General features: G+C 39.4%; 1 protein-coding gene across 4 annotated transcripts in view; it reads left to right on the top strand.

Annotated features, from left to right (window-relative positions):
- Positions 1-522: 522 nt before the first annotated feature.
- Positions 523-19,558, top strand: part of LOC126375447 (transient-receptor-potential-like protein) — a 43,340-nt gene continuing 24,304 nt past the window's right edge. For 2 of the 4 annotated variants that reach the window (XR_007567596.1, XM_050022369.1), the window contains exons 1-10: positions 5,024-5,278; positions 6,349-6,473; positions 10,501-10,738; positions 11,520-11,662; positions 12,476-12,656; positions 13,189-13,380; positions 14,131-14,365; positions 15,140-15,292; positions 15,733-15,988; positions 16,362-16,495. Coding sequence is in view for 3 of the 4 variants with exons in the window: in XM_050022369.1 (XP_049878326.1) it covers positions 5,252-5,278; positions 6,349-6,473; positions 10,501-10,738; positions 11,520-11,662; positions 12,476-12,656; positions 13,189-13,380; positions 14,131-14,365; positions 15,140-15,292; positions 15,733-15,988; positions 16,362-16,495 (1,684 nt within the window). In the remaining variant the exon portion in view is untranslated. Of the gene's footprint in view, positions 551-5,018; positions 5,279-6,348; positions 6,474-10,500; positions 10,739-11,519; positions 11,663-12,475; positions 12,657-13,188; positions 13,381-14,130; positions 14,366-15,139; positions 15,293-15,732; positions 15,989-16,361; positions 16,496-19,558 lie in introns of those variants that run through there. The other 2 variants (XM_050022366.1, XM_050022368.1) reach the window with 2 other exon arrangements.

The raw sequence follows: 19,558 nt of genomic DNA, 5'->3' as shown, positions 1-19,558 counted from the left end.
GCTAGAAAATGATCTTTGCTTTTAAAGGATCTCAATTTTATAAATAGTAACGTTTACAAGCTGTTATGATTCTGAGTGGAATTTTCCGTCGCAAAATCCATGATTTTTTTTATTTTTTTTTATTCTATACTTTAGCGAAATAATGAGCCTAATCATCCTCCTTAGTTTTCGTTACGGTATCACTTACACCCTTTCGGAATATTCATGAAATTGTTTGTGTTTTTTTAAATAATTTTCAGTTTAATACATTTGCTACATAAAATTCAACTTGACATCAACTAAGAATCATGGCTTCAATCACCCTTCAAAGTTTTCGTTACGATATCATTAAAACCCTATATTATGTTTGTACGCATCTTAGCTTTGTTTTACAACTCATTAATCAACATGTACACGTGATGGAAGTGTGTACATATAACCAGCTCTGTCCAGACTGTCACTGAGGGTCGCTAATTGGATGAGGGGCGCTAACGCAGAGGTCGCTATATAACGGCGGGCGGGGCGATGAGGCGCAGGAGTGGCGTTTCGCCAGCCTCGGCGACCGTTTTCTGTGAGTATTATCTGTTTATAATCTTTCATTGTTTTCGTCCGGGGTTTCGATTCCCTATGGGGACATTGTCGAAATCCCTTTGCGCGACTATCCTTTGTTAGATTACATTGAAGGTCATATAGGTAACTGTTTGAAAACTAAGATGATTTTGTGTTTCGGAAGGGTTGAGTTGTCGGTCCCGGTTACGACTTACGTAGTCGTTGCGTACATGAGCCATGTTAGGGGTCTTTGGTGGTTCAAAAATAACCCTGGTACAAGGGTCGGTGAGGGGTAGGTACAACTGACAACCCACACGAAAAAAAGAGTTTTGTTTTTGTGTTTAAGTAGTGAAAGTGTGAAGAGGAATGCCTACGCAACACACCGCGACCAAAGTCAGAATGTTGTAAATAAGGGCTAAGTTTATAAAACCCGACTAAAACGCAAACTCTTAGGACAGATTGGAATCCGACCACAGCTTCTAAACATCACTATTCGGAATAATTTCAGATAAATATACTTACCTATTTTCTTGTTTCATACTCTTTAGAGCGTGTGTTTTTTGTAGTCGGGCTTTAGTTTTTACAATTATATTTTTATTTATAATATTATGGGGATTATTTATTAAGATAACGTATTTACTTCCGACACGTGTTTTATGCAAGATTTAGAGATAACAGCTATCCGGAACATGTCTGAGACGTTACCAATTCCACATAATTATCGAGTAAATAAAGCTAGTTATATATTTGAAACCTGCACATTGAGCTCTTTCATTTGATACTAAACACACTATCATCAGAAAAAAAATGTCCTCAATTATTGTCTTGCAGAGGACGCCACGTTGAATTTAGCGTGACGACACATAGCCTATAATCACGAGACAGTTAAGACGCATAATAATATGGTGGCACGTCATTTGCTAAATTCTGACAGGTGGTTTAGAAGTTAGGTTGAAACAGACGTGCATACACGCATACATACATATAGATACATAACAGTCAAACACATAACCCTCCTTTTTGCTTCGCTGCAATCGGGTAAAAATGACACTAATGCCTACCTACTATAGGATGAATTGATTGGGTGTTTGTGCTTGTGACAGATGTGTATCAGCATAGCTTTTCGTATCAAAAATAAAAATGACATTAATTTTAATCATCTTAGACTAGCTCCGATTTCTAGATTAGCATTTTATAATTAGGTATCTTTGGCCCTAGTCATATAGCCTATTTGCTTACCTACAACTGAGTATGCTTCGAAACTAACAGTTAAATAAATACCATACTTATTTACGTTCAGTCATGAGCACTATCATGTACCTACTTTAGAACCCTGTCGGACTATCTTATTTGACATTTAATGAGGCTTACGGTTTAAATTGTCAAAGAAGTTAATGTGACATGGTTGCAAAGTGTATACATATTAGTACTCGTGACCGTACTTATTCACCGAATATAAGTTTAGGTGCTGGTTACATTCATCAAAGAACGATTAAGTATAAGTGTGCTTGCTTACCTAGTTTGGACGCTGAAGTTTATGATCTCGGAATAAATTAAAGGTAAATGAAAATATTAGGTAGAATCCAGCTAGAGAGACTTGAGTTATTAAATTTACGTGTGATGCATAATTCATAGCGTTGAAGATATGTACTTAGTTTATATTCTTACTTTTCTGTTTTGAGCGTACAAAAACAGAAAACGCGTTTAAGTAAGTAATTGTTTATTTCTATTTGTAGTTTGGAAGGGATGATCACTACGACATGAGCCGAGGTCGTTCCTAACTCTGGGCTTTCTCAGGCTTGTTTCTCAGGCTCAGGCAGTACCTACACACCATCTAATTTTATTTTAAGTTATACCTGTCATTTTCTTATCCGCCGAAAAGGAAAAGGACGGGTATTCCACTGGCATAAAATTAATCGAACTCACATCAATTTTAGGCAGAAATTAAAAAATCCCTCCCAAAATTTTATATTGGCCAATAACCCGACATCAAACGGGTTGCATATCAGCGAAATGACTTTTATTCGCCCGGGTTATTCATTAAATTTAAAATTAACAGTTGTCAATCATCCGTCCCTTTCCTTTTCGGCGGATAATAAAATGACAGGTATAAATTAAAATAAAATTAGGTGTTTGCAGGAATCGGGGCCACTGTTGTTTTCTTACATAACATAACAAATATTTTATTGCACACACAGGGAATACAAAAATACAAAACTAGAGAAGAAGCCGTGGTAGTCCAGTTGGTAGAACGCTTGCCTCTCACTTTGAGGTCGCAGGTTCGAATCCAGCACAGGCGTAAACCAATGATTATCGAATTTGTTTTAAACTCATGTTTGGATCATATATGATTTTATCACATACTCAGCGGTGAAGGAAAACATCGTGACGAAATCCACATTCCCGAGAAATGCATTTCGGAGGTATGTGACTTAACCCACCACGGCTCCCCCCCATCTATAATACCTAGATGTAAAATACACATCTTCACGTATCTATTGTAATGCGGCGATGCGTGAACACAACGCGCAATGAAGCCTCACAAACGCGCATCCGTAGTACTAATCCGTTTTGACATGACGATTACGACCGTCACCCACTTCTGACATAACCTCACGCCGGGTAATTCAATAACAGTTGCCATGGCTTCTACTGAGAACTCATCTTTCACTCTTGACGTAGGTGGGTACATGGTGCAGACCAGCCGTGTCTGCATGACAACTGCGCGCGGCGCGAACTATATTGAGCGCTTCGACCAATAAACGATACGAATGCTATCTACGTAGATGGACGTCAAGCGGCTATTGGTCGAAGGCCCCGATATCCTCGGTTTCCGTGCAGAGCCGGCTGGTATGCTCAATCCTATGACAAGCCGCCATTGCTAGTCCTTTGATGACGTAAATGTTACCATTAAATTTGTATCTCCAACATTCCAAGGAAGTATATTATTGAAAATTAAGTGAATTACTGAGTAATGTATTTAATTACTTGTCCCATGTATAAAAAAACATTAAAACTATAAGTAAATCTTTTACTAAAAGTTCATAATTTCCTTGCAAAGTACTTAATATAAAAACATTGGTCGCGGGTAATTAATTTTTTACGAAATGGCAACGCAGGGTGGGACGACGTCAGCTGGGCTAACCTTGAAACGTTAGCTGTCACTTTTGAGGACAAGTACCTGGTTTTCTTATACCATGGGTGGGTAGTTCTTCGAACACCGGAAGTCTACAATTGCCGTTAACTCAAAAACATTCTAGGATCGTTGGTCTTTTTGCAAATATCTAATTAGAACTTATCTCTTCTTTTCTTCTATCGTGTGGGTTGTGAGACCAATGGCCGATCTGGTCAGCCCTGGTGTCAGGGTTAGCATTGAGCCACTATAGACCTCTGACTTGTTGAAGTCCTAAGATGAGTATGATGAACCGTAGGTGTCCATTACCACTATTTTCTAGCGATTCTATATTGATTCACTGCAGAAGGACTTCACTGCGTTTCGACTTAGTATGCATACTTGCATAGGCTTAAGCTTTCAAAGACGTTATAGATGTAGTTTTAAAGTTATGGTTGCTCATCTACTTTATTTGTCTGTTCTTCTTCTTCAAAAAGAAGAACGTGGGCAGCTGTTAAGCACACTTGTACACTTATTTTAATATTAAATAAAATCTGTAAGTACTTCCGTGTTACTCATTGGGTGCCTCAAGACTGGTACAGTCATGAGCAATATCATGTACCCTCTTTAGAACCCTGTCGCACTATCATATTTAACATTTAATGAGGCTTACGGTTTAAATTGTCAAAAAATTTAATGTGACATGGTTGAAAAGTGTATACATATTAGTACCCGTGACCGTACAGAAGTCGAAGCAGACCCCGTAAAATAAAAAAATAAAATAAAGAAAATAAAATGCATTTATTTCAGGTAGGCACCCATATTGTACATACATACATAACATAAATAGCCTATATACGTCCCACTGCTGGGCACAGGCCTCCTCTCGATCAACCGGAGAGGGTATGGAGCATACTCCACCACGCTGCTCCACTGCGGGTTGGTGGAAGTGTTTTTACGGCTAATAGCCGGGACCAACGGCTTAACGTGCCCTCCGAAGCACGGAATCAACTTACTTTTTCGGACAAACAGGTGATTCAAGCCTGAAAAGTCCTTACCAAACAAAGGACAGTCTCACAAAGTGATTTCGACAATGTCCCCATCGGGAATCGAACCCGGACCTCCAGATCGTGAGCCTAACGCTCTTACCACTAGACCACGGAGGCTGTTACCCATATTGTAAGATATAATTATGTCCCATATATTAAAATTAAAAATAATAATAATAATGAAATAAAGTTAAAAATTATTAAAATCAAAACTTAAAATTAAAATGGACTACGAAAACAAAAGACGGTGTGAAAAACTCAACAAGAGTGGCGGAATCAAGGGGAAGCCTTTGCTTAACAGTGGTGTCAAATATCGTAGATGAGATAAGATCAGGCCATATCGAACCAATTCATCTAGAAAAGCAATATTGCTACGAGTATTTGGCATTTGTTTGCATTGCGCACTTACTTTTATATGCGCAAAAGGCAATGTTGCTTTTTTAGATGAATTGCTTCGATGTGGCCTTTTTAACCGCCATGTATTACTTAATGTTATCAGCATAGAATTAGTCGCCAGTTGAGGTGGACGCTGCTCCGTGCCCGGCCGGGGTAAACCGACACTATGGCCGACAAGAAGGATTTGGAGTCCGTGAGTATAGAATATTTTTCTCTGGTGCAATGTTTAGTTGGTTACCAAACCAAATGTTTATGTCTTGTGCTCGGAGTAATATGTGTAAAGGAATTCGGGGTGAATGCTCCAGTCAAGGCGAAGTTTGTGTCCAGCTGTGGGACGCAAAACAACCCCGAGGTTATGGACCCCTAAACCCACTAATTTCTCCGAACACAGACTTTTCTTTACGATGCTTTTTCGATAGCTGAATATACCAATTTGCGAACTTACCTAGATTATTGCCAAAGTTAGATTCTTTAGGCAGATATGTACCTACTTATTTGTTATTATATTTTTACGTAGAAAAATCTTTACATTTTCAATTTACTTTTATGGATTCTAGGAAAGGTCTTTATACAGGGTGTTCACAGTGACATCGCAACGAATACTGAGGGCTATGATTCAGACCATGATTCTGAGTTAATATCAAGTCGAATTTTCCGTCACATAATTTTCATGATTGTTTTGTGTTTTTGAAAATTATATTCAATTCTATACTTTTTCAATGGAAAATACAACATGATATTAACTCAGAGTAATGAGCTGAATCATCCCCCTCAGTATTCGTTACGATGTCACTGTGAAAATGTTACTGTTTTTTTTAACTATTTTCAGTTCCATAGTTTTGCGACGGAAAAATGCACTTTTTGGTACAAAAAAGTATATACTTAGGTATATAGGGTGTTAGTGACATCGTAATGATTTGAGGAATGATTGAGCTCATTCTTCTGAGTTAATATCAAGTGGAATTTTCTGTCGCAAAAGTCTAGAATTGAAAAGAATTTAAAAAAAAAACATGAATTTTGCGACGGAAAATTCCACTTGATATTAATTCAGAATCATGGTCTGAATTATCCCTCTCAGTATTCGTTACGTCACTAACACTCTGTATAGATGTATAAGTAATTATATATTATTCTTATATGTCTAGCTATATATATTTTACCTAGAGTCTTCCTCACTAGTGTCATACCATCCAGAACTTATCCAGCAAGTCATCACACGTTAGTGAGAATCGAAACAGACCTAAATATTGTACTGGTCTGCAGGGTGACCCCGAGCTAGAAGGCGTCCGGAAGCCCATGGAGCTGCCGGTGCTACCGAAGTCCCTGACCCTCGAGGAGAAGAAGTACCTCCTGGCTGTCGAGAGAGGCGACATGGCCAACGTCAGGAGGTGAGCTCAAATTGTCTGTAAATATCAACATTAAGGCAACACAATACGGCAATGAGACGCACTGCTTTTCCCATTCCTTCGCATTTTCCGACACATGGCTGCGGCGAAGATTCCTTAGCTACCCGAATAAGAATCCGGTAAAAATAAAACTACTCTCTCTGATTGATCTATAACTGTACACCTTAAAAACGGTTATCAGCACTATATCTATTTATCTAGCTAAAAATATTTTAGCGTCATGCAATATGCTTCTTAGTCAAGGGAGGTTAGCGTTCTGATATGTTTATCGTACTTGGGCTTTTAAAGGGTTTTGTTTTCGCTTTTCTTTTTCTTAAATACTTTTCACCAAACAAACAAGGTAGGTTAGGTTAGGTATAAATTTCCTCGCCTTATGGTTGTCTAGATGAAATCGCTTTAAGCGATAAGGCCGCTATTTGCCACACCTGTAAGGTAACATGCGCAATGTGATAAAATTAATTTTGTGACGGTCATTTTATCGATTCTGACGATATAATTATGTCCTTTTGTCGATTAGAGATAATATGTGAACCCAAATAAGTCATGTCGTTCTGTCAAAATACGAAGAAAGTCACGTGGCACGCATGTTAGGGAAAAAAACAAACTTATCGATTTCGACAAAATTTATTGAATCGATGGATAATTGTATCAAATTGCGCACGTTAGCCCTGCTGGTTGTGTGTTTTGTAACTATTTTCTTTTATTTTGGTGCAATAAAGTACATTTGTATTGTATTGTACAAATCACTACCAAAAAGATCTTCTTATCGTGTGGGTTGTGAGATGGAATACCAGCCTCATCAACCCTGGTGTCAAGATTATCATTGAGCCGCCAAAGGCCCCTGACATGGCTTATGTAACGATTACTCACTTACATCAGTAAATCGTAACCGGGACCAACGGCTTAACGTGCCTTCCGAAGCACGGATCATCTTACTTTCGGACAATCAGATACAAACTAGGGATCACAGAGTGATTTTTGTGATATGTTCCCACCGGGATTCGAACCCGGGGCCTCCGGATCGTGAGTCCAACGTTCAACCAAAAGGATCATAGCCACGTTTGTTTGGCTTCGTCGCCAATTACATTGATTTCACGTGATTAGTACAGCTTTGTCAATATCCAATTGGATTAAGTTGTATATTGCCTGCATTACCAGTGACTCATTTCATTAGTCTTTTAAACCTCATCATTCTGTTAGGTACAGGTATCCTTTCTTCAGCTTACAATTTGCAAGAAAGAAAGAAGATTTATATGTTCGATGTCACATTAAATACTTAAACAAAAACAAAAAAAAAACAAAAAAAAAAAAAAAAAAATAATTTCTATTAAAGGGTTCGCTAAATCTGCATATATTGATAAATATACATTTTATACACTCACGCGTTTGAGATAGCCGGGACTATCTTACTTCTACGGATAATCAGTTGATTCAAGCCTGCAATGGCCTTACTAAACAAAGGGCAGTCTCACAAAGTGTTTTCGACAATGTTCCCATCGCGAATCGAACTCGGACCTCCAGCTAGTGAGCTTGACGGTCTAACTACTAGACCACGGAGGTTGTTGCGTAATTCTTGGGCTTATTAGCTACAATGGCAGTATTAAACCTTAGTTACACAGTATCCCTTCACCTGTCGGCATGTCACATTCGTGACAACAAACATACCTAATCCATTAACAATAGGGGAGTTACAAATAATAATATTTTCACTAACATTTTACCCTTTTCCAAATTGAGCAAATATTTACCAAAAAAACATAAAATAAAAAAAAATCGCATCTGGATTGCTCCCGTTACAACCCTTAACATTGACTCACTTAATGCTTGAATTTGTCCTTAAAACATTGTTCGATGTGCCTTAAATCATACAATAAGACCAAAATGTAACTTGAATTACTCCCATCAAGTCATCGACCAAGAGACGGGCAAGCAGAATCTAATTGTTGTCCAACTTTAATCTGATTGTCGGAGAATTTGCCAATTTCAGCCCGAATGCCAACAGACCGGATTCACGGGAAAATAGTTATATTATTGCCAGTTCTCAACTTGGATGTTTGACATTTTGGCGAAAGAGTTCGTGTTCGTCTTGTCCTGTGTTTTCAATAGAGCGTGGAACCACATTTACGCTTGTCTACTACTAGAAGCGAATGACTTTATTACTTTTTGATATAATTACTTAGGCACTGTAGTCCTGTAGTTCAGCGGTTTTCTTCTCAAACGGGGAGCGTCCTCTCGAACCCGGGTACCAGACTTGCACTAATTAGTTACTAATTTATCTTAGTGCAGTTTTCAGACTCAGTTGGCGCGATCATTATAGACGGCGATACGGCTCACTACCTATCACGTTGCTCTAACAGAAAGCTCGGTGAGGTGTAGGTACTTAGTTGGATGTATCGCTGACTGAAACGTCATTATTTTCGTATTATTATGTTGGCAGTATGTTATGCTCGACTCCAGTAAGTAACGTCCTCAAGTCGAGGACGTAAATGTCAATTTAAAATAGTAAAATGCTCAGCTGACGCCGAGTCGAGTGGAGGAAGAGTCGAGTATCTTAGTTAGAATCCTGGTGTAAAAATCAACCATCCGAGGAAAAAGTAAAAATAGTGAGATAAAAAAAACATGTTAAGGTCTACCAGAATCTGATGGCATAAAAAAAGTAAAAAATATAATGATTTTCCTATGGTAATGTTAAACTGTCACCTGTCAAGTCAAAGTACAAGACCCGTAAGTAGGACTAACTAGTTTTAATACTTTTTTTCGGTAAGTATACTTGAATATTAAAAATTCATAAATATATTGTTTTTCATTACCTACCTACATTAGCTAGATTTTTCCCGCACCTTCGCTAGCGACATCTATCGATTCAAGCAATCTATTATATATGGAATCTATTCAAAAATCCCGCAATTATTTTCCCGGAATAAAAAATAGCGTATGTTCTATTCCATCTATCTCCATATAAAATTTCAAGTCGTTTTTGATGTGATGAGTGGATAAGCAGACAACCTCACAATCAGGCGTTAGCGTTCACAAGACGATCGGGCGGACAATATCCGGCCCGATGTCTGAACGCTTCGTCAAATTATAAAGGATAAAAAGTAGCACGAAACCATTGTATAAGTACTTTATATGTCCATAGTGTCCGTCAATAGGTAAAAAATAAAAATATCAAGACTTTTTCATCCAATTACCCGAGTGTTGCTTACTATAGAAATTTGATTTCCCCATTTACCATGAGATTCTGGTACACCTATATCTCTGGTAGACAGGCGTTATTTGATGATGTACTCTATGGAGTCGTCTGTGTGGGTGAGTCGAGATGAAAAAAAGTTACAAGTTACTTTCTAACGATCTAAAACTTTTCGAATTAATCTTGGGCCCGACTACTAAATTATTTGGATTTATTGGTTTAGATTTTGTTGCCATTCGATAAATAGCCTAGGTCCATGTATTATACTTATTGGTACCTATCATAATCACTCTGTTCCATCATTTCATTCATGCAATTAGTTAAATATTATCATCACCATCATCTTTAGGCCTCATACGTCTGTTTCAGCCTTCGTCAGCGAGCTTCTCCCATGCCAAGTGATTACCAGATAAGTTAATGGATAGTAACGAAAATTTGATATTTCAGTTGGACAGGCGCAGGCGGATCACCAGCAAGGGCGACCCATGTTGTTTTAAGATTGTTTTAAGTTTACGCGGTTATTATCATAATTAAAAACACATAATAACGGGTTCTTACCACGTTTAAAACTGGGATATGAGACCGTTGCCGTGATCATGGCACTTGCAACAGTGTCGAAATATCGGGAGTCTCATATCCCTGCTTTAAACGTGGTAAGAACCCGTTATTATGTGTTTTAATTGTTTTAAGATCTTTACAAACAGAAACTTGTAATTCCTAATAAAGTGGACAGAGTGACAATTAATCACAAGTCCTAAATTCATCAGTCCATCGCCCATATAATGTACAAATGTTGATGTTAAATCTTTCTTCACAAAGGATTCTTCAAAAAGCCCATCGTAAGAAACACATCGATGTGAACTGCGTGGACTCCCTGGGCCGCGGGGCATTGACCTTGGCCATCGATGGCGAGAATATGGAGATGGTAGAACTGCTGGTTATCATGGGGGTGGAAACTAAGGACGCTCTGCTTCAGGCCATTAATGCTGAGTTTGTGGAGGCCGTTGAACTCCTATTGGAGCATGAGGAGTTGATTCACAAGGAAAACGAACTTTATGTAAGTTATTTATTCATTTGACTGTTTTTTGTTGTCAGTAACGCAGTTGGCTCGGCCATTATAGACGACGCTACGCGAGTGCATAGTTAGATAAAATCTTTATTTAGTTTTTAGTTACATTAACTTCTTAATATTACAATTCCAACATATTTGAAACGTAAGACTTAAAACCTAAAAGGGGTACCATCTCGGCTGATGTCTTATTACTTACGTTCTTTGTTTTTTCTTTATTATAATCGTGACCTTTTAAATAGAACAAAGTTTTAATTGTAACGTGTAAAATTTCAAAAGGAACTTTATTAAAATGTTCCGGTCGCGATCGAGGGTGAAATAAAACGTCTAGAATATTCCAGTCCCTTCTCGAATTTACTAGAACTTGACTAATGCTCGCTGCACACAGAGTCGGCAAGCGACACAAGCGGATTATGATATGCAGGAGTATAAACAAAATACTATCTGGTTGACTGAGAGGAGGCTTGCGCCCAGAAGTGAGACGTGTATTGTATTTTTGTGTATATGTTACGGCTAGACCTATATCGGATAGACTTAGTTTTATCCAACAGGGAATGGCTGGACCTAGTTGTAGCCGGCATGATGAAGGCTAGACCCAGTTATACTCGAAAACCATCGGCTCGTACTAGGTTTAATCAAGAGTAAGGGCTACACCTAGTTCTAACCGGCTATAACTAGGTGTAGCCGCACTTCGGGTATTAGCCGTAACATACATAACCTATGCTGACTTGCCTCTCAAGTCTTAAAGCGAACCATAATTTGTCAACAGAGTTGGCAGAAGGTGGACCCCAACACAGCAATGTTCACTCCTGACGTCACTCCGTTGATGTTAGCTGCTCACAAGAACAACTACGAGATCATCAAGATCCTCCTTGATCGCGGCGCCACTTTGCCTGACCCTCATGATGTCAGGTATGTGATTATGATTTTTTAAAACATCACTGATCATTGATCTTTAATTCTAACGGTTAGGGTCGGGACCCTGGCTATAGGCTTGCGTAGCGAAGGACACGTTTATGTGGTTTTTCATAACTGTATCTATTCTAATATAATTAATACTCACACGATATTTAAATTTACAACTACATGATTAAAATTAAGAGTCATTTAAAAAAAAAAATCCAAGTGTACCAAGCGGGCGAAAAAGGCCACATCAAAGCGATTCATCAAAAGCAATATTGCTATTTGACATTTGTTTGCATTGCGCACTTACTTTTTATATGCGCAAATGTCAAATTGCAATATTGCTTTTTCAGATGAATTGCTTCGATGTGGCCATTTTAACCCCCCTGTGTGTGGCTGATGTGTTCGTTTACAGTTCAAGTGTTTCAGAAGAGTCAGAAATTAATATTCTAATATAAAAAATGGTTATTAAGCATGATTTAGTTATTGTGGCACAAATATTTTAATTTATTTAAATACATTCTTTTAGTAGGAATTGACAGTCACTTTTATACAAATAACCTGACCTGTCAGATCTTCAAATTAGGTAAATCCAACCCTGTGATAACGGAAGATTAGTGTTGTAACTTTGTAAGAAAGTACAGTCATGAGCAATATAATGTACCCTTTAGGACTCTGTCGCACTAACATATAAAATTTGACATTTAATGAGACTCACGGTTTAATTTGTCAAAAAAGTTAATGTGACATGGTTTCAAAGTGTATAGATATTATTGGTACTTGTGACCGTACATAATAAATTATGACCTTACATTGTTCAAGATGTGGATGTGATGAGTGCATCAAGATGTCGACAGAAGACTCCCTGAGGCACTCCCTAGCGCGCCTCAACGAGTACCGAGCCCTGGCATCTCCCTCCCTCATCGCCCTCTCTTCCACCGACCCTATCCTCACCGCCTTCCAGCTCTCATGGGAACTCAGGAACTTGGCTTTTGCTGAACAGGTGATTTGGGTTTACGTATTTACGGTAATATCTTTCCGAGTCCAGATATCACTTTGAGAAATTGGCGTTATTGCACACCCCGGACGCTTCGTGCATAACACCTCGTTTTACATAGATACTACACTTTGACGTTATCGTATACTTGCAACTGTATGTGTGACATGTGACGCCCATGAGATTGTAGACAAAAGTAAAACCGAGGGGTGAGGTCAACGTAACTCAGCCGCTGGTGGGGAGCGGGGAGTTGCCGTTCTATTCCTTATTCTATGGTTATTGGGATACGAGTATTTTGCCTTCAAATTGATGTGGTTTGATTTTGAAACATACGAAATAGTACGTACCATTTCAACATTTTGGGAGCGATTCGCTGACCACCGATTGCACCCCTGCAGTAACTAGCAGTGTTACTAACACTGCGGACATAGATCGCGAGCCTTTTAAAGACTTTTTATGCCATAATAAATTGCTTGCCAAACCCATGTAGGTCCTAACATCAGCAGACCAGAAAAACCTACATGAAATAATTTTACAGGAAAGTAAAGCAGAATACCTGGAACTACGTCGCCAGTCGCAGCAGTTCGCGGTAGACTTATTAGACCAGTCTCGGAGCTCTCAAGAGTTGGCTATCATCCTCAACCACGACCCTGATGAACCGGCGTATGCTGAAGGGGAGCACATGAAGTTGGCTCGGCTTGAACTTGCCATTGACTTTAAGCAGAAGAAAGTAAGTGTGTTAGTGAGGCCAGGTACCTCATTGTCTACACCGTGTATGGCAATGTTTATGTATTGTGAGGATTATGATTCGCTGAAACAGATTTAGAAGTTTCAACAATTTCTTATCGTCGCCTTATAATGAAAAATATGTAAGCGCCTTTTTAATTTAAAAAAAAAAAAAAAAATATATTTTATTATCGAACAACTAGATCCATTTGGTTAGTAACAAACTTAAGAACTATGTTAGTAAATTATCTTAAATATCGATAAGGTTTTATTAATCAAACAGCCGATCAGTGGACAATCCCCACTGTCGGCTACCGCCCTCAGGACGCTGTTGCTGCTGTCGCGCAGTCTGTCTGTCTGTCTGTTTTTGACGTGACTTATTGTAGATTTGCCGCAGATGGCATTAACTACTTGGCCGGGCGCCTTTTTCAAAAAACACATCCTAATGTGATTTTCTGTAACAGAACTTCAATTTCTTTCAATTAATTTCAATCCGGATAAAAATTCAGATCACAATTTTCACCTCGATTGAAACCAACTCGTCTATTGCGAGGTTTTGTTAACAAAAATTACATTCGAATGCGATTTCTCAAAAAGGCGCTTTTCTAGTTTTGCTTTAGAGCGACGTTATAGAAATATTTCGAGACGGATAAGGTTTTGGGATAACAATATTTTAGTAATCCATGAAGCGACTCACTCTGCCATTCAGAGTTCGTTATCGCTTATTTGAAAATGTATACCATTTGCTTCTCAGTTCGTAGCGCACCCAAACATCCAGCAACTTCTGGCATCGATCTGGTATGAAGGCGTCCCTGGCTTCAGAAGGAAGACTGCGATGGAGAAGATAATGATCATCTGCCGCGTGGCTCTGCTGTTCCCATTCTACTGCATGCTTTATATGATCGCCCCTAACTGTGCTACTGGTAAACTGATGCGGAAGCCGTTTATGAAGTTCTTGATTCATGCGTCTAGCTACTTGTTCTTTCTGTGTAAGTATGTTGGTAGCCTTATCTAGAGGCAAAAAGAGAAATATAAATATAACCACCTAGTTAATTACCCCCCAAGTTATAACATCATCATTTTTTATCATTTAATGCAGGATCAACAGGGTTCTCAATTTAAGGTGGCTGATATTAAAATTTATGTATATTATATTGTATGTATCTATGTTTATATACTATATACATATATATACTTATTGTGGCACACGTAAACACCCACACACCCACACACACACACATACACACACACACACACACACACACACACACACACCCCCACTCGTTACTTTTAGCTTGATAAGTTTATAAAAATTGTTAGCTGTGTTTACCTTTAATTGGTTACGCATTTAGAATAACACCTATGTTTGTTGAATAAGCGTAGTAACATTGTTGTAACTGTTGGTAAACCTAATAAATTAAAAAAAAAACATCATCTATTTCTGGATGAACTTGGTGATCCAGAGAAGCTTGTTGATTGGACCCGATGCGATAAATGGGTAGTTGTAGTTTTCTTTAATGTCAAGCGTTATCGTTTAAAAAGTAACGATCACTAAAGTTTTGTAAACTGCATCTTTAGCAGACTCCATATATTGCATTGGTAGAGCATATGCTCGCAATCCCTACGAGGTGGGTTGGTTAGAAGTAGTCAGAAGATAGCTTGGAAACACTTTTGATGCAAAGTTCTAAGATGGATGCGAGGCAGGTTTGAAGCTTAGGTCCAAAATAAGTAATCTACTTACTCCCTTTGTCCTTATATCGCAGTGATCTTGATTTTGGTGTCACAAAGAGCGGAGGTGCAGGCCATCCAGCTATTTGGCCCAGAGTGGATGGTTAAGGAATTGGAGAAGGAACTGCTCAAGCAACGGGGCAACGGACCTACTTACTTGGAGCTCGTGGTCGTCGTCTATGTCCTTGGTAAGCCTGGTTGTCTGGAAGACATTGCAAGTTTAGTAGTAAGGGCGTCTATTGTCCTTTTTATTTGTTGCGTAATGTTGTGATTGGGGTAAATATTGCCTGGACAAGTCTATATTTATGTCCACACCTTGAATGACTGGTGGGCAGAACAGAATCAGAAGACCATTTGCTGTAACTTTCGGTGTTGACAAATAAATGTATCCTAAATCTCAAACTCAAAAAAAAAAAAGCCTGCGAAAATTTTTACATGTTCGCAGGCTTTCTAGGGTAATCGTGCTTGCGGTTTATATCGAGAGTTTTCGAGCAATAGTCGCAGCGAATCGTGGATAGACGTCGCACGGCTCAATATCTTATTTCGCGCCGGGCGCGGCGCGGTTGCCATGCCGCGAGGGCTGGTTTCATTTTTATTACTTAAGTATGCTCATTACTTCTCCATTCAGGGTTCATCTGGGAAGAGACTCAGGAGATCTACATTGAGGGTATTCGCTCGTATCTCCGGAATATGTGGAACTTCATCGACTTTACCAGGAACTCTTTATACGTGGCGGTGGCGCTCCTCCGGTTCGCTGCCTACCTCCAACAGGCCGCCCAGATCCGGCGTGACCCTCAGACGAAGTTTATACCCCGGGAGAACTGGGATGCTTTTGATCCTCAATTGATAGCTGAGGGACTGTTTGCAGCTGCTAATATTTTCAGGTAAAGCCATATGTACATAAGGTCATGCCCAGAATCCTTAATTGACTGAGTAGAACCAGAAATGATCAGAACTTAAGGTAAGTTCTGATCATTTCAAGCCTTTTTTGATATGAAATCATTGATGTAGATAAATATGGTCAATCATATGGTAATCGATTACCAATATAGTGGCTTATAATATTAGGAAGAGCAGAATATCTCTGTCGGTTTTTACGAAATAGTCAGGAGGATAAGCAGCTGAACGTGTTCTACTGTATTTGCTGAAGTCTCTAATTGCTTGGCCAAGTAGCGCAACAAGTCACGACAGAGTCATGTCAAAAAAGACACCTACTCGAACTTTTTATAAAGCCTTTCATTGGTTGTTTTCCCACAGCGCGTTGAAGCTGGTGCATCTGTTCTCCATAAATCCTCACTTGGGGCCGCTGCAGATCTCGCTGGGCCGTATGGTCATCGATATCGTCAAATTCTTCTTCATCTATAGTTTGGTGCTCTTCGCGTTTGCTTGTGGTAAGTTCGTGTGCGACTAGTATTTTTTAATGCTGGCACAGCTCGGACACTCTATACAAAAATCTTGTTCTTACCTTGTGCCGTTCTACCCCATGCGTGCGAGCGGGACAGACATTTGGCTTCCGGTATAATAGACTAAAGTGGCCACCATTGTGGTGGTGAGGGAAATCAATTTTGCTCCTATCTCAGTACGGTGTGTCCCTTCTACGTATATGTAATATTGTTGTTTATTCTATGGTGCCAGATAAGAGTATCTGTCTACTTAGGTACTTCCGTGGTTTTATAATCCTTCCAAATTCAAATCTGCGTGTGGACTGAATGCATTTCAACAAGTAAAGTTTATATAAAATTAAATACATACATAAATTTATTCATTCATTCATTTAACCCGACAGGGTAAGGACAGATTAGGGACTGATGGAAGTCGGTCATTGACCTTACCACCCACACGAGAAAATATATATTGAAGGAGAAAGCCCAGAAAAACACTGATTCAACGCAATAAGGTTATATTTTTACCAAGTACACGTAAATATAACAAATATCTTCCGTTTAGCGCCAAAGCTGAAGTAGAATTGAAAGTGACGTTTTATGGTAGACCACGTGACCTCCAGTCGGTGCCATCAGTATTGCCAGCGCTCGAAATTCGTTTTCCTTACAGTCGGCCGTCCTGGTGCTGCTGCGCGCCTCGCGGAGCCGTCGATGTAGTAGTACTATTGGTGACGTCACAACCTCTTAAGGTTTACGTCAGAAAAAGAAATGAATCTTCTTAATGATCCATAAAACGATATCAAGCTTCTTAATGCTATCACTCCACGTCCTCTGAAAGACAACTAGAATGACTTCTTAATGTCATAATAACTAGGTAATGTACAACCAGCCTCGTCAATGACTTCTTAATGCCACAGCGTACAGTCAGCCTCTTAAAGCTGAACAATCAATGGCTTCTTAATGCCATATTATACAAGCGGCCTCTTAAAGCCAACCAAGATGGTCTCCCACGAAAGGTACACATCTGTTAGAACAATGTCGCGACATATCACTCCAACCTCTTAAGGTTTGCATGCATCAAATTGACCGTTTACAATGAGCGGTGCTTGAGAACCTCTAAAGGTTCTTCCACCAGCTCCAATCCATCAAAACAGATTACGATCATGCCTCTTAAGGCTTAGCGCTCAAGTATGTAAAGATCGATCATAATAAGAAATGATTTAATGAACAAATAATATCCTTATGACAAAAAAAATACAAGAGTAGGTACACTAATAATCATCCTCAACAAGATTCCATTCTTAATCGGAATCAGAAGGAGTGTTCCGGTCAACTCTGAAAGGTTTTAACTTGTCCCTGGCTAGGACGTTCTCATAGGATCGGCTTCGACCTTTGTCACTTTTAATAACATACCGATCATGAGGCAGTACCTTAATGATGGTAAATGGTCCATCAAAACGGGGCATCAATTTACCACTTCGTAAACCCTTGCGGATAATTTTTCTTTCTGCAAGAACCATATCCCCTATTTTAAAAGGGGCTTCATCACGCCTCTTTTGGTCAAAGCTTCGTTTCGATTGTTGGGACAATTTAGAGGAACGTGTAGAAGCAACCTCTCTCATTTCTGCTAGGTCTGTTGATTTGGAGGGCGCAACGATATCACCCACAAGTCTCGGTCGAAAACCAAAAAGTAACTCCAATGGAGTTTTGCCGGTAGTGTTGTTAATATTTGAGTTCAATCCCAATTGAACTCTGGGTAAATATTTTTCCCAATCGTTTTGGTCATCACCAACATAGGCTACTAAAGCATCGAGTATAGTTCGGTTGAACCGTTCTACCTGCCCGTTCGCGCGAGGGCTTGCAACAGCGGTCATCACGTGTTTAATTTGGCGTTGCACACAATAATCTTTAAAATCCTTGCAATTAAAAGCTTTGCCACGATCGCTGATAATGCGGCTTGGTACACCAAAAGTTTTTATCAAATTGTCAAAAGTCTGCAGCACAAACTTGCAACTCACATCACGCACAGCCTCTAACCAAATAAACCTCGTAAATGCATCGATTATAGCCAGTATATGCATTTTGCCAGTAGAACCTTTACAAAACGGACCAAGGTGGTCTACGTGCAACGTGTGGAAGGGTACTGCCACCTTTTCGATGGGATGTAATAGACCTACTTTACGTCCCGTTGGTTTTTTGGCGTATTGGCATGAAATACAGCCTTGCACATACTTTTGTATAAATCGTCGCATACCACTAAACCAATATTTGGCTTTCACTGCTTCGTAAGTCTTATTAAAATTAACGTGACTGTTATTATCATGGAAACTTTGTACCAGAGACCAACGACATATTCGTGGCACCACAACCTTTTTATCTTTATTTATTTTGCGAAATAGAATGTTATTCTCGATACAGTAATCTTTGTCTAGCCCGGTCAAATTGCCTTTACTGATTTCATCTTTTAATTGAACCATGGTGGAACGAATTGAGTCGTCATCCTGTTGTATGCTTTCTATTAAATCTTTTTCTGTGAAACGCATTACTGTGTTCGCGGGATTACGACTCAATGCGTCCACGTGAGCCATAGATCTACCAGCACGATACTCTACTTCAAAATCAAAATGTTGTACATCTAACCACCAGCGAGCGATACGTGGAGACAAGTCGCGTTTTGACCATGTCCAACGCAAGGCGCTGCAGTCAGTCACTATGACAAACTTCAATCCCGAGACATAAACCTTGAATTTCTCTAAGCTCATAACCACGGCTAACGTCTCGAGTTCGAAGCTGTGGTATTTCTGCTCGGCCGGTGTAGTCTGACGACTTGCGTACGCGACGGGTTTCCACGCACCGTCAGGCTGTTTTTGCATCAAAATTCCGCCTAAACCCATTTTAGACGCATCCGTGTGAATTTGTGTATCATAATCAGGGTTAAACAATGCCAAAACAGGTTGTGCAATCAAAATTGACTTTATACGCTCAAACGCTTGCGACTGCTCCGGACCCCAAATCCAGGGTTGATCCTTTTTCGTAAGAGTTGTTATGGGACGGGCAATGGACGCAAAACCA

This window comes from Pectinophora gossypiella, chromosome 19 (assembly GCF_024362695.1).
Source record: "Pectinophora gossypiella chromosome 19, ilPecGoss1.1, whole genome shotgun sequence".
NCBI classification, from domain to species: domain Eukaryota; kingdom Metazoa; phylum Arthropoda; class Insecta; order Lepidoptera; family Gelechiidae; genus Pectinophora; species Pectinophora gossypiella.
The sequence above is the reverse complement of the archived record's forward strand: the minus strand, read 5'-3'. Positions and strand labels throughout refer to the sequence as shown.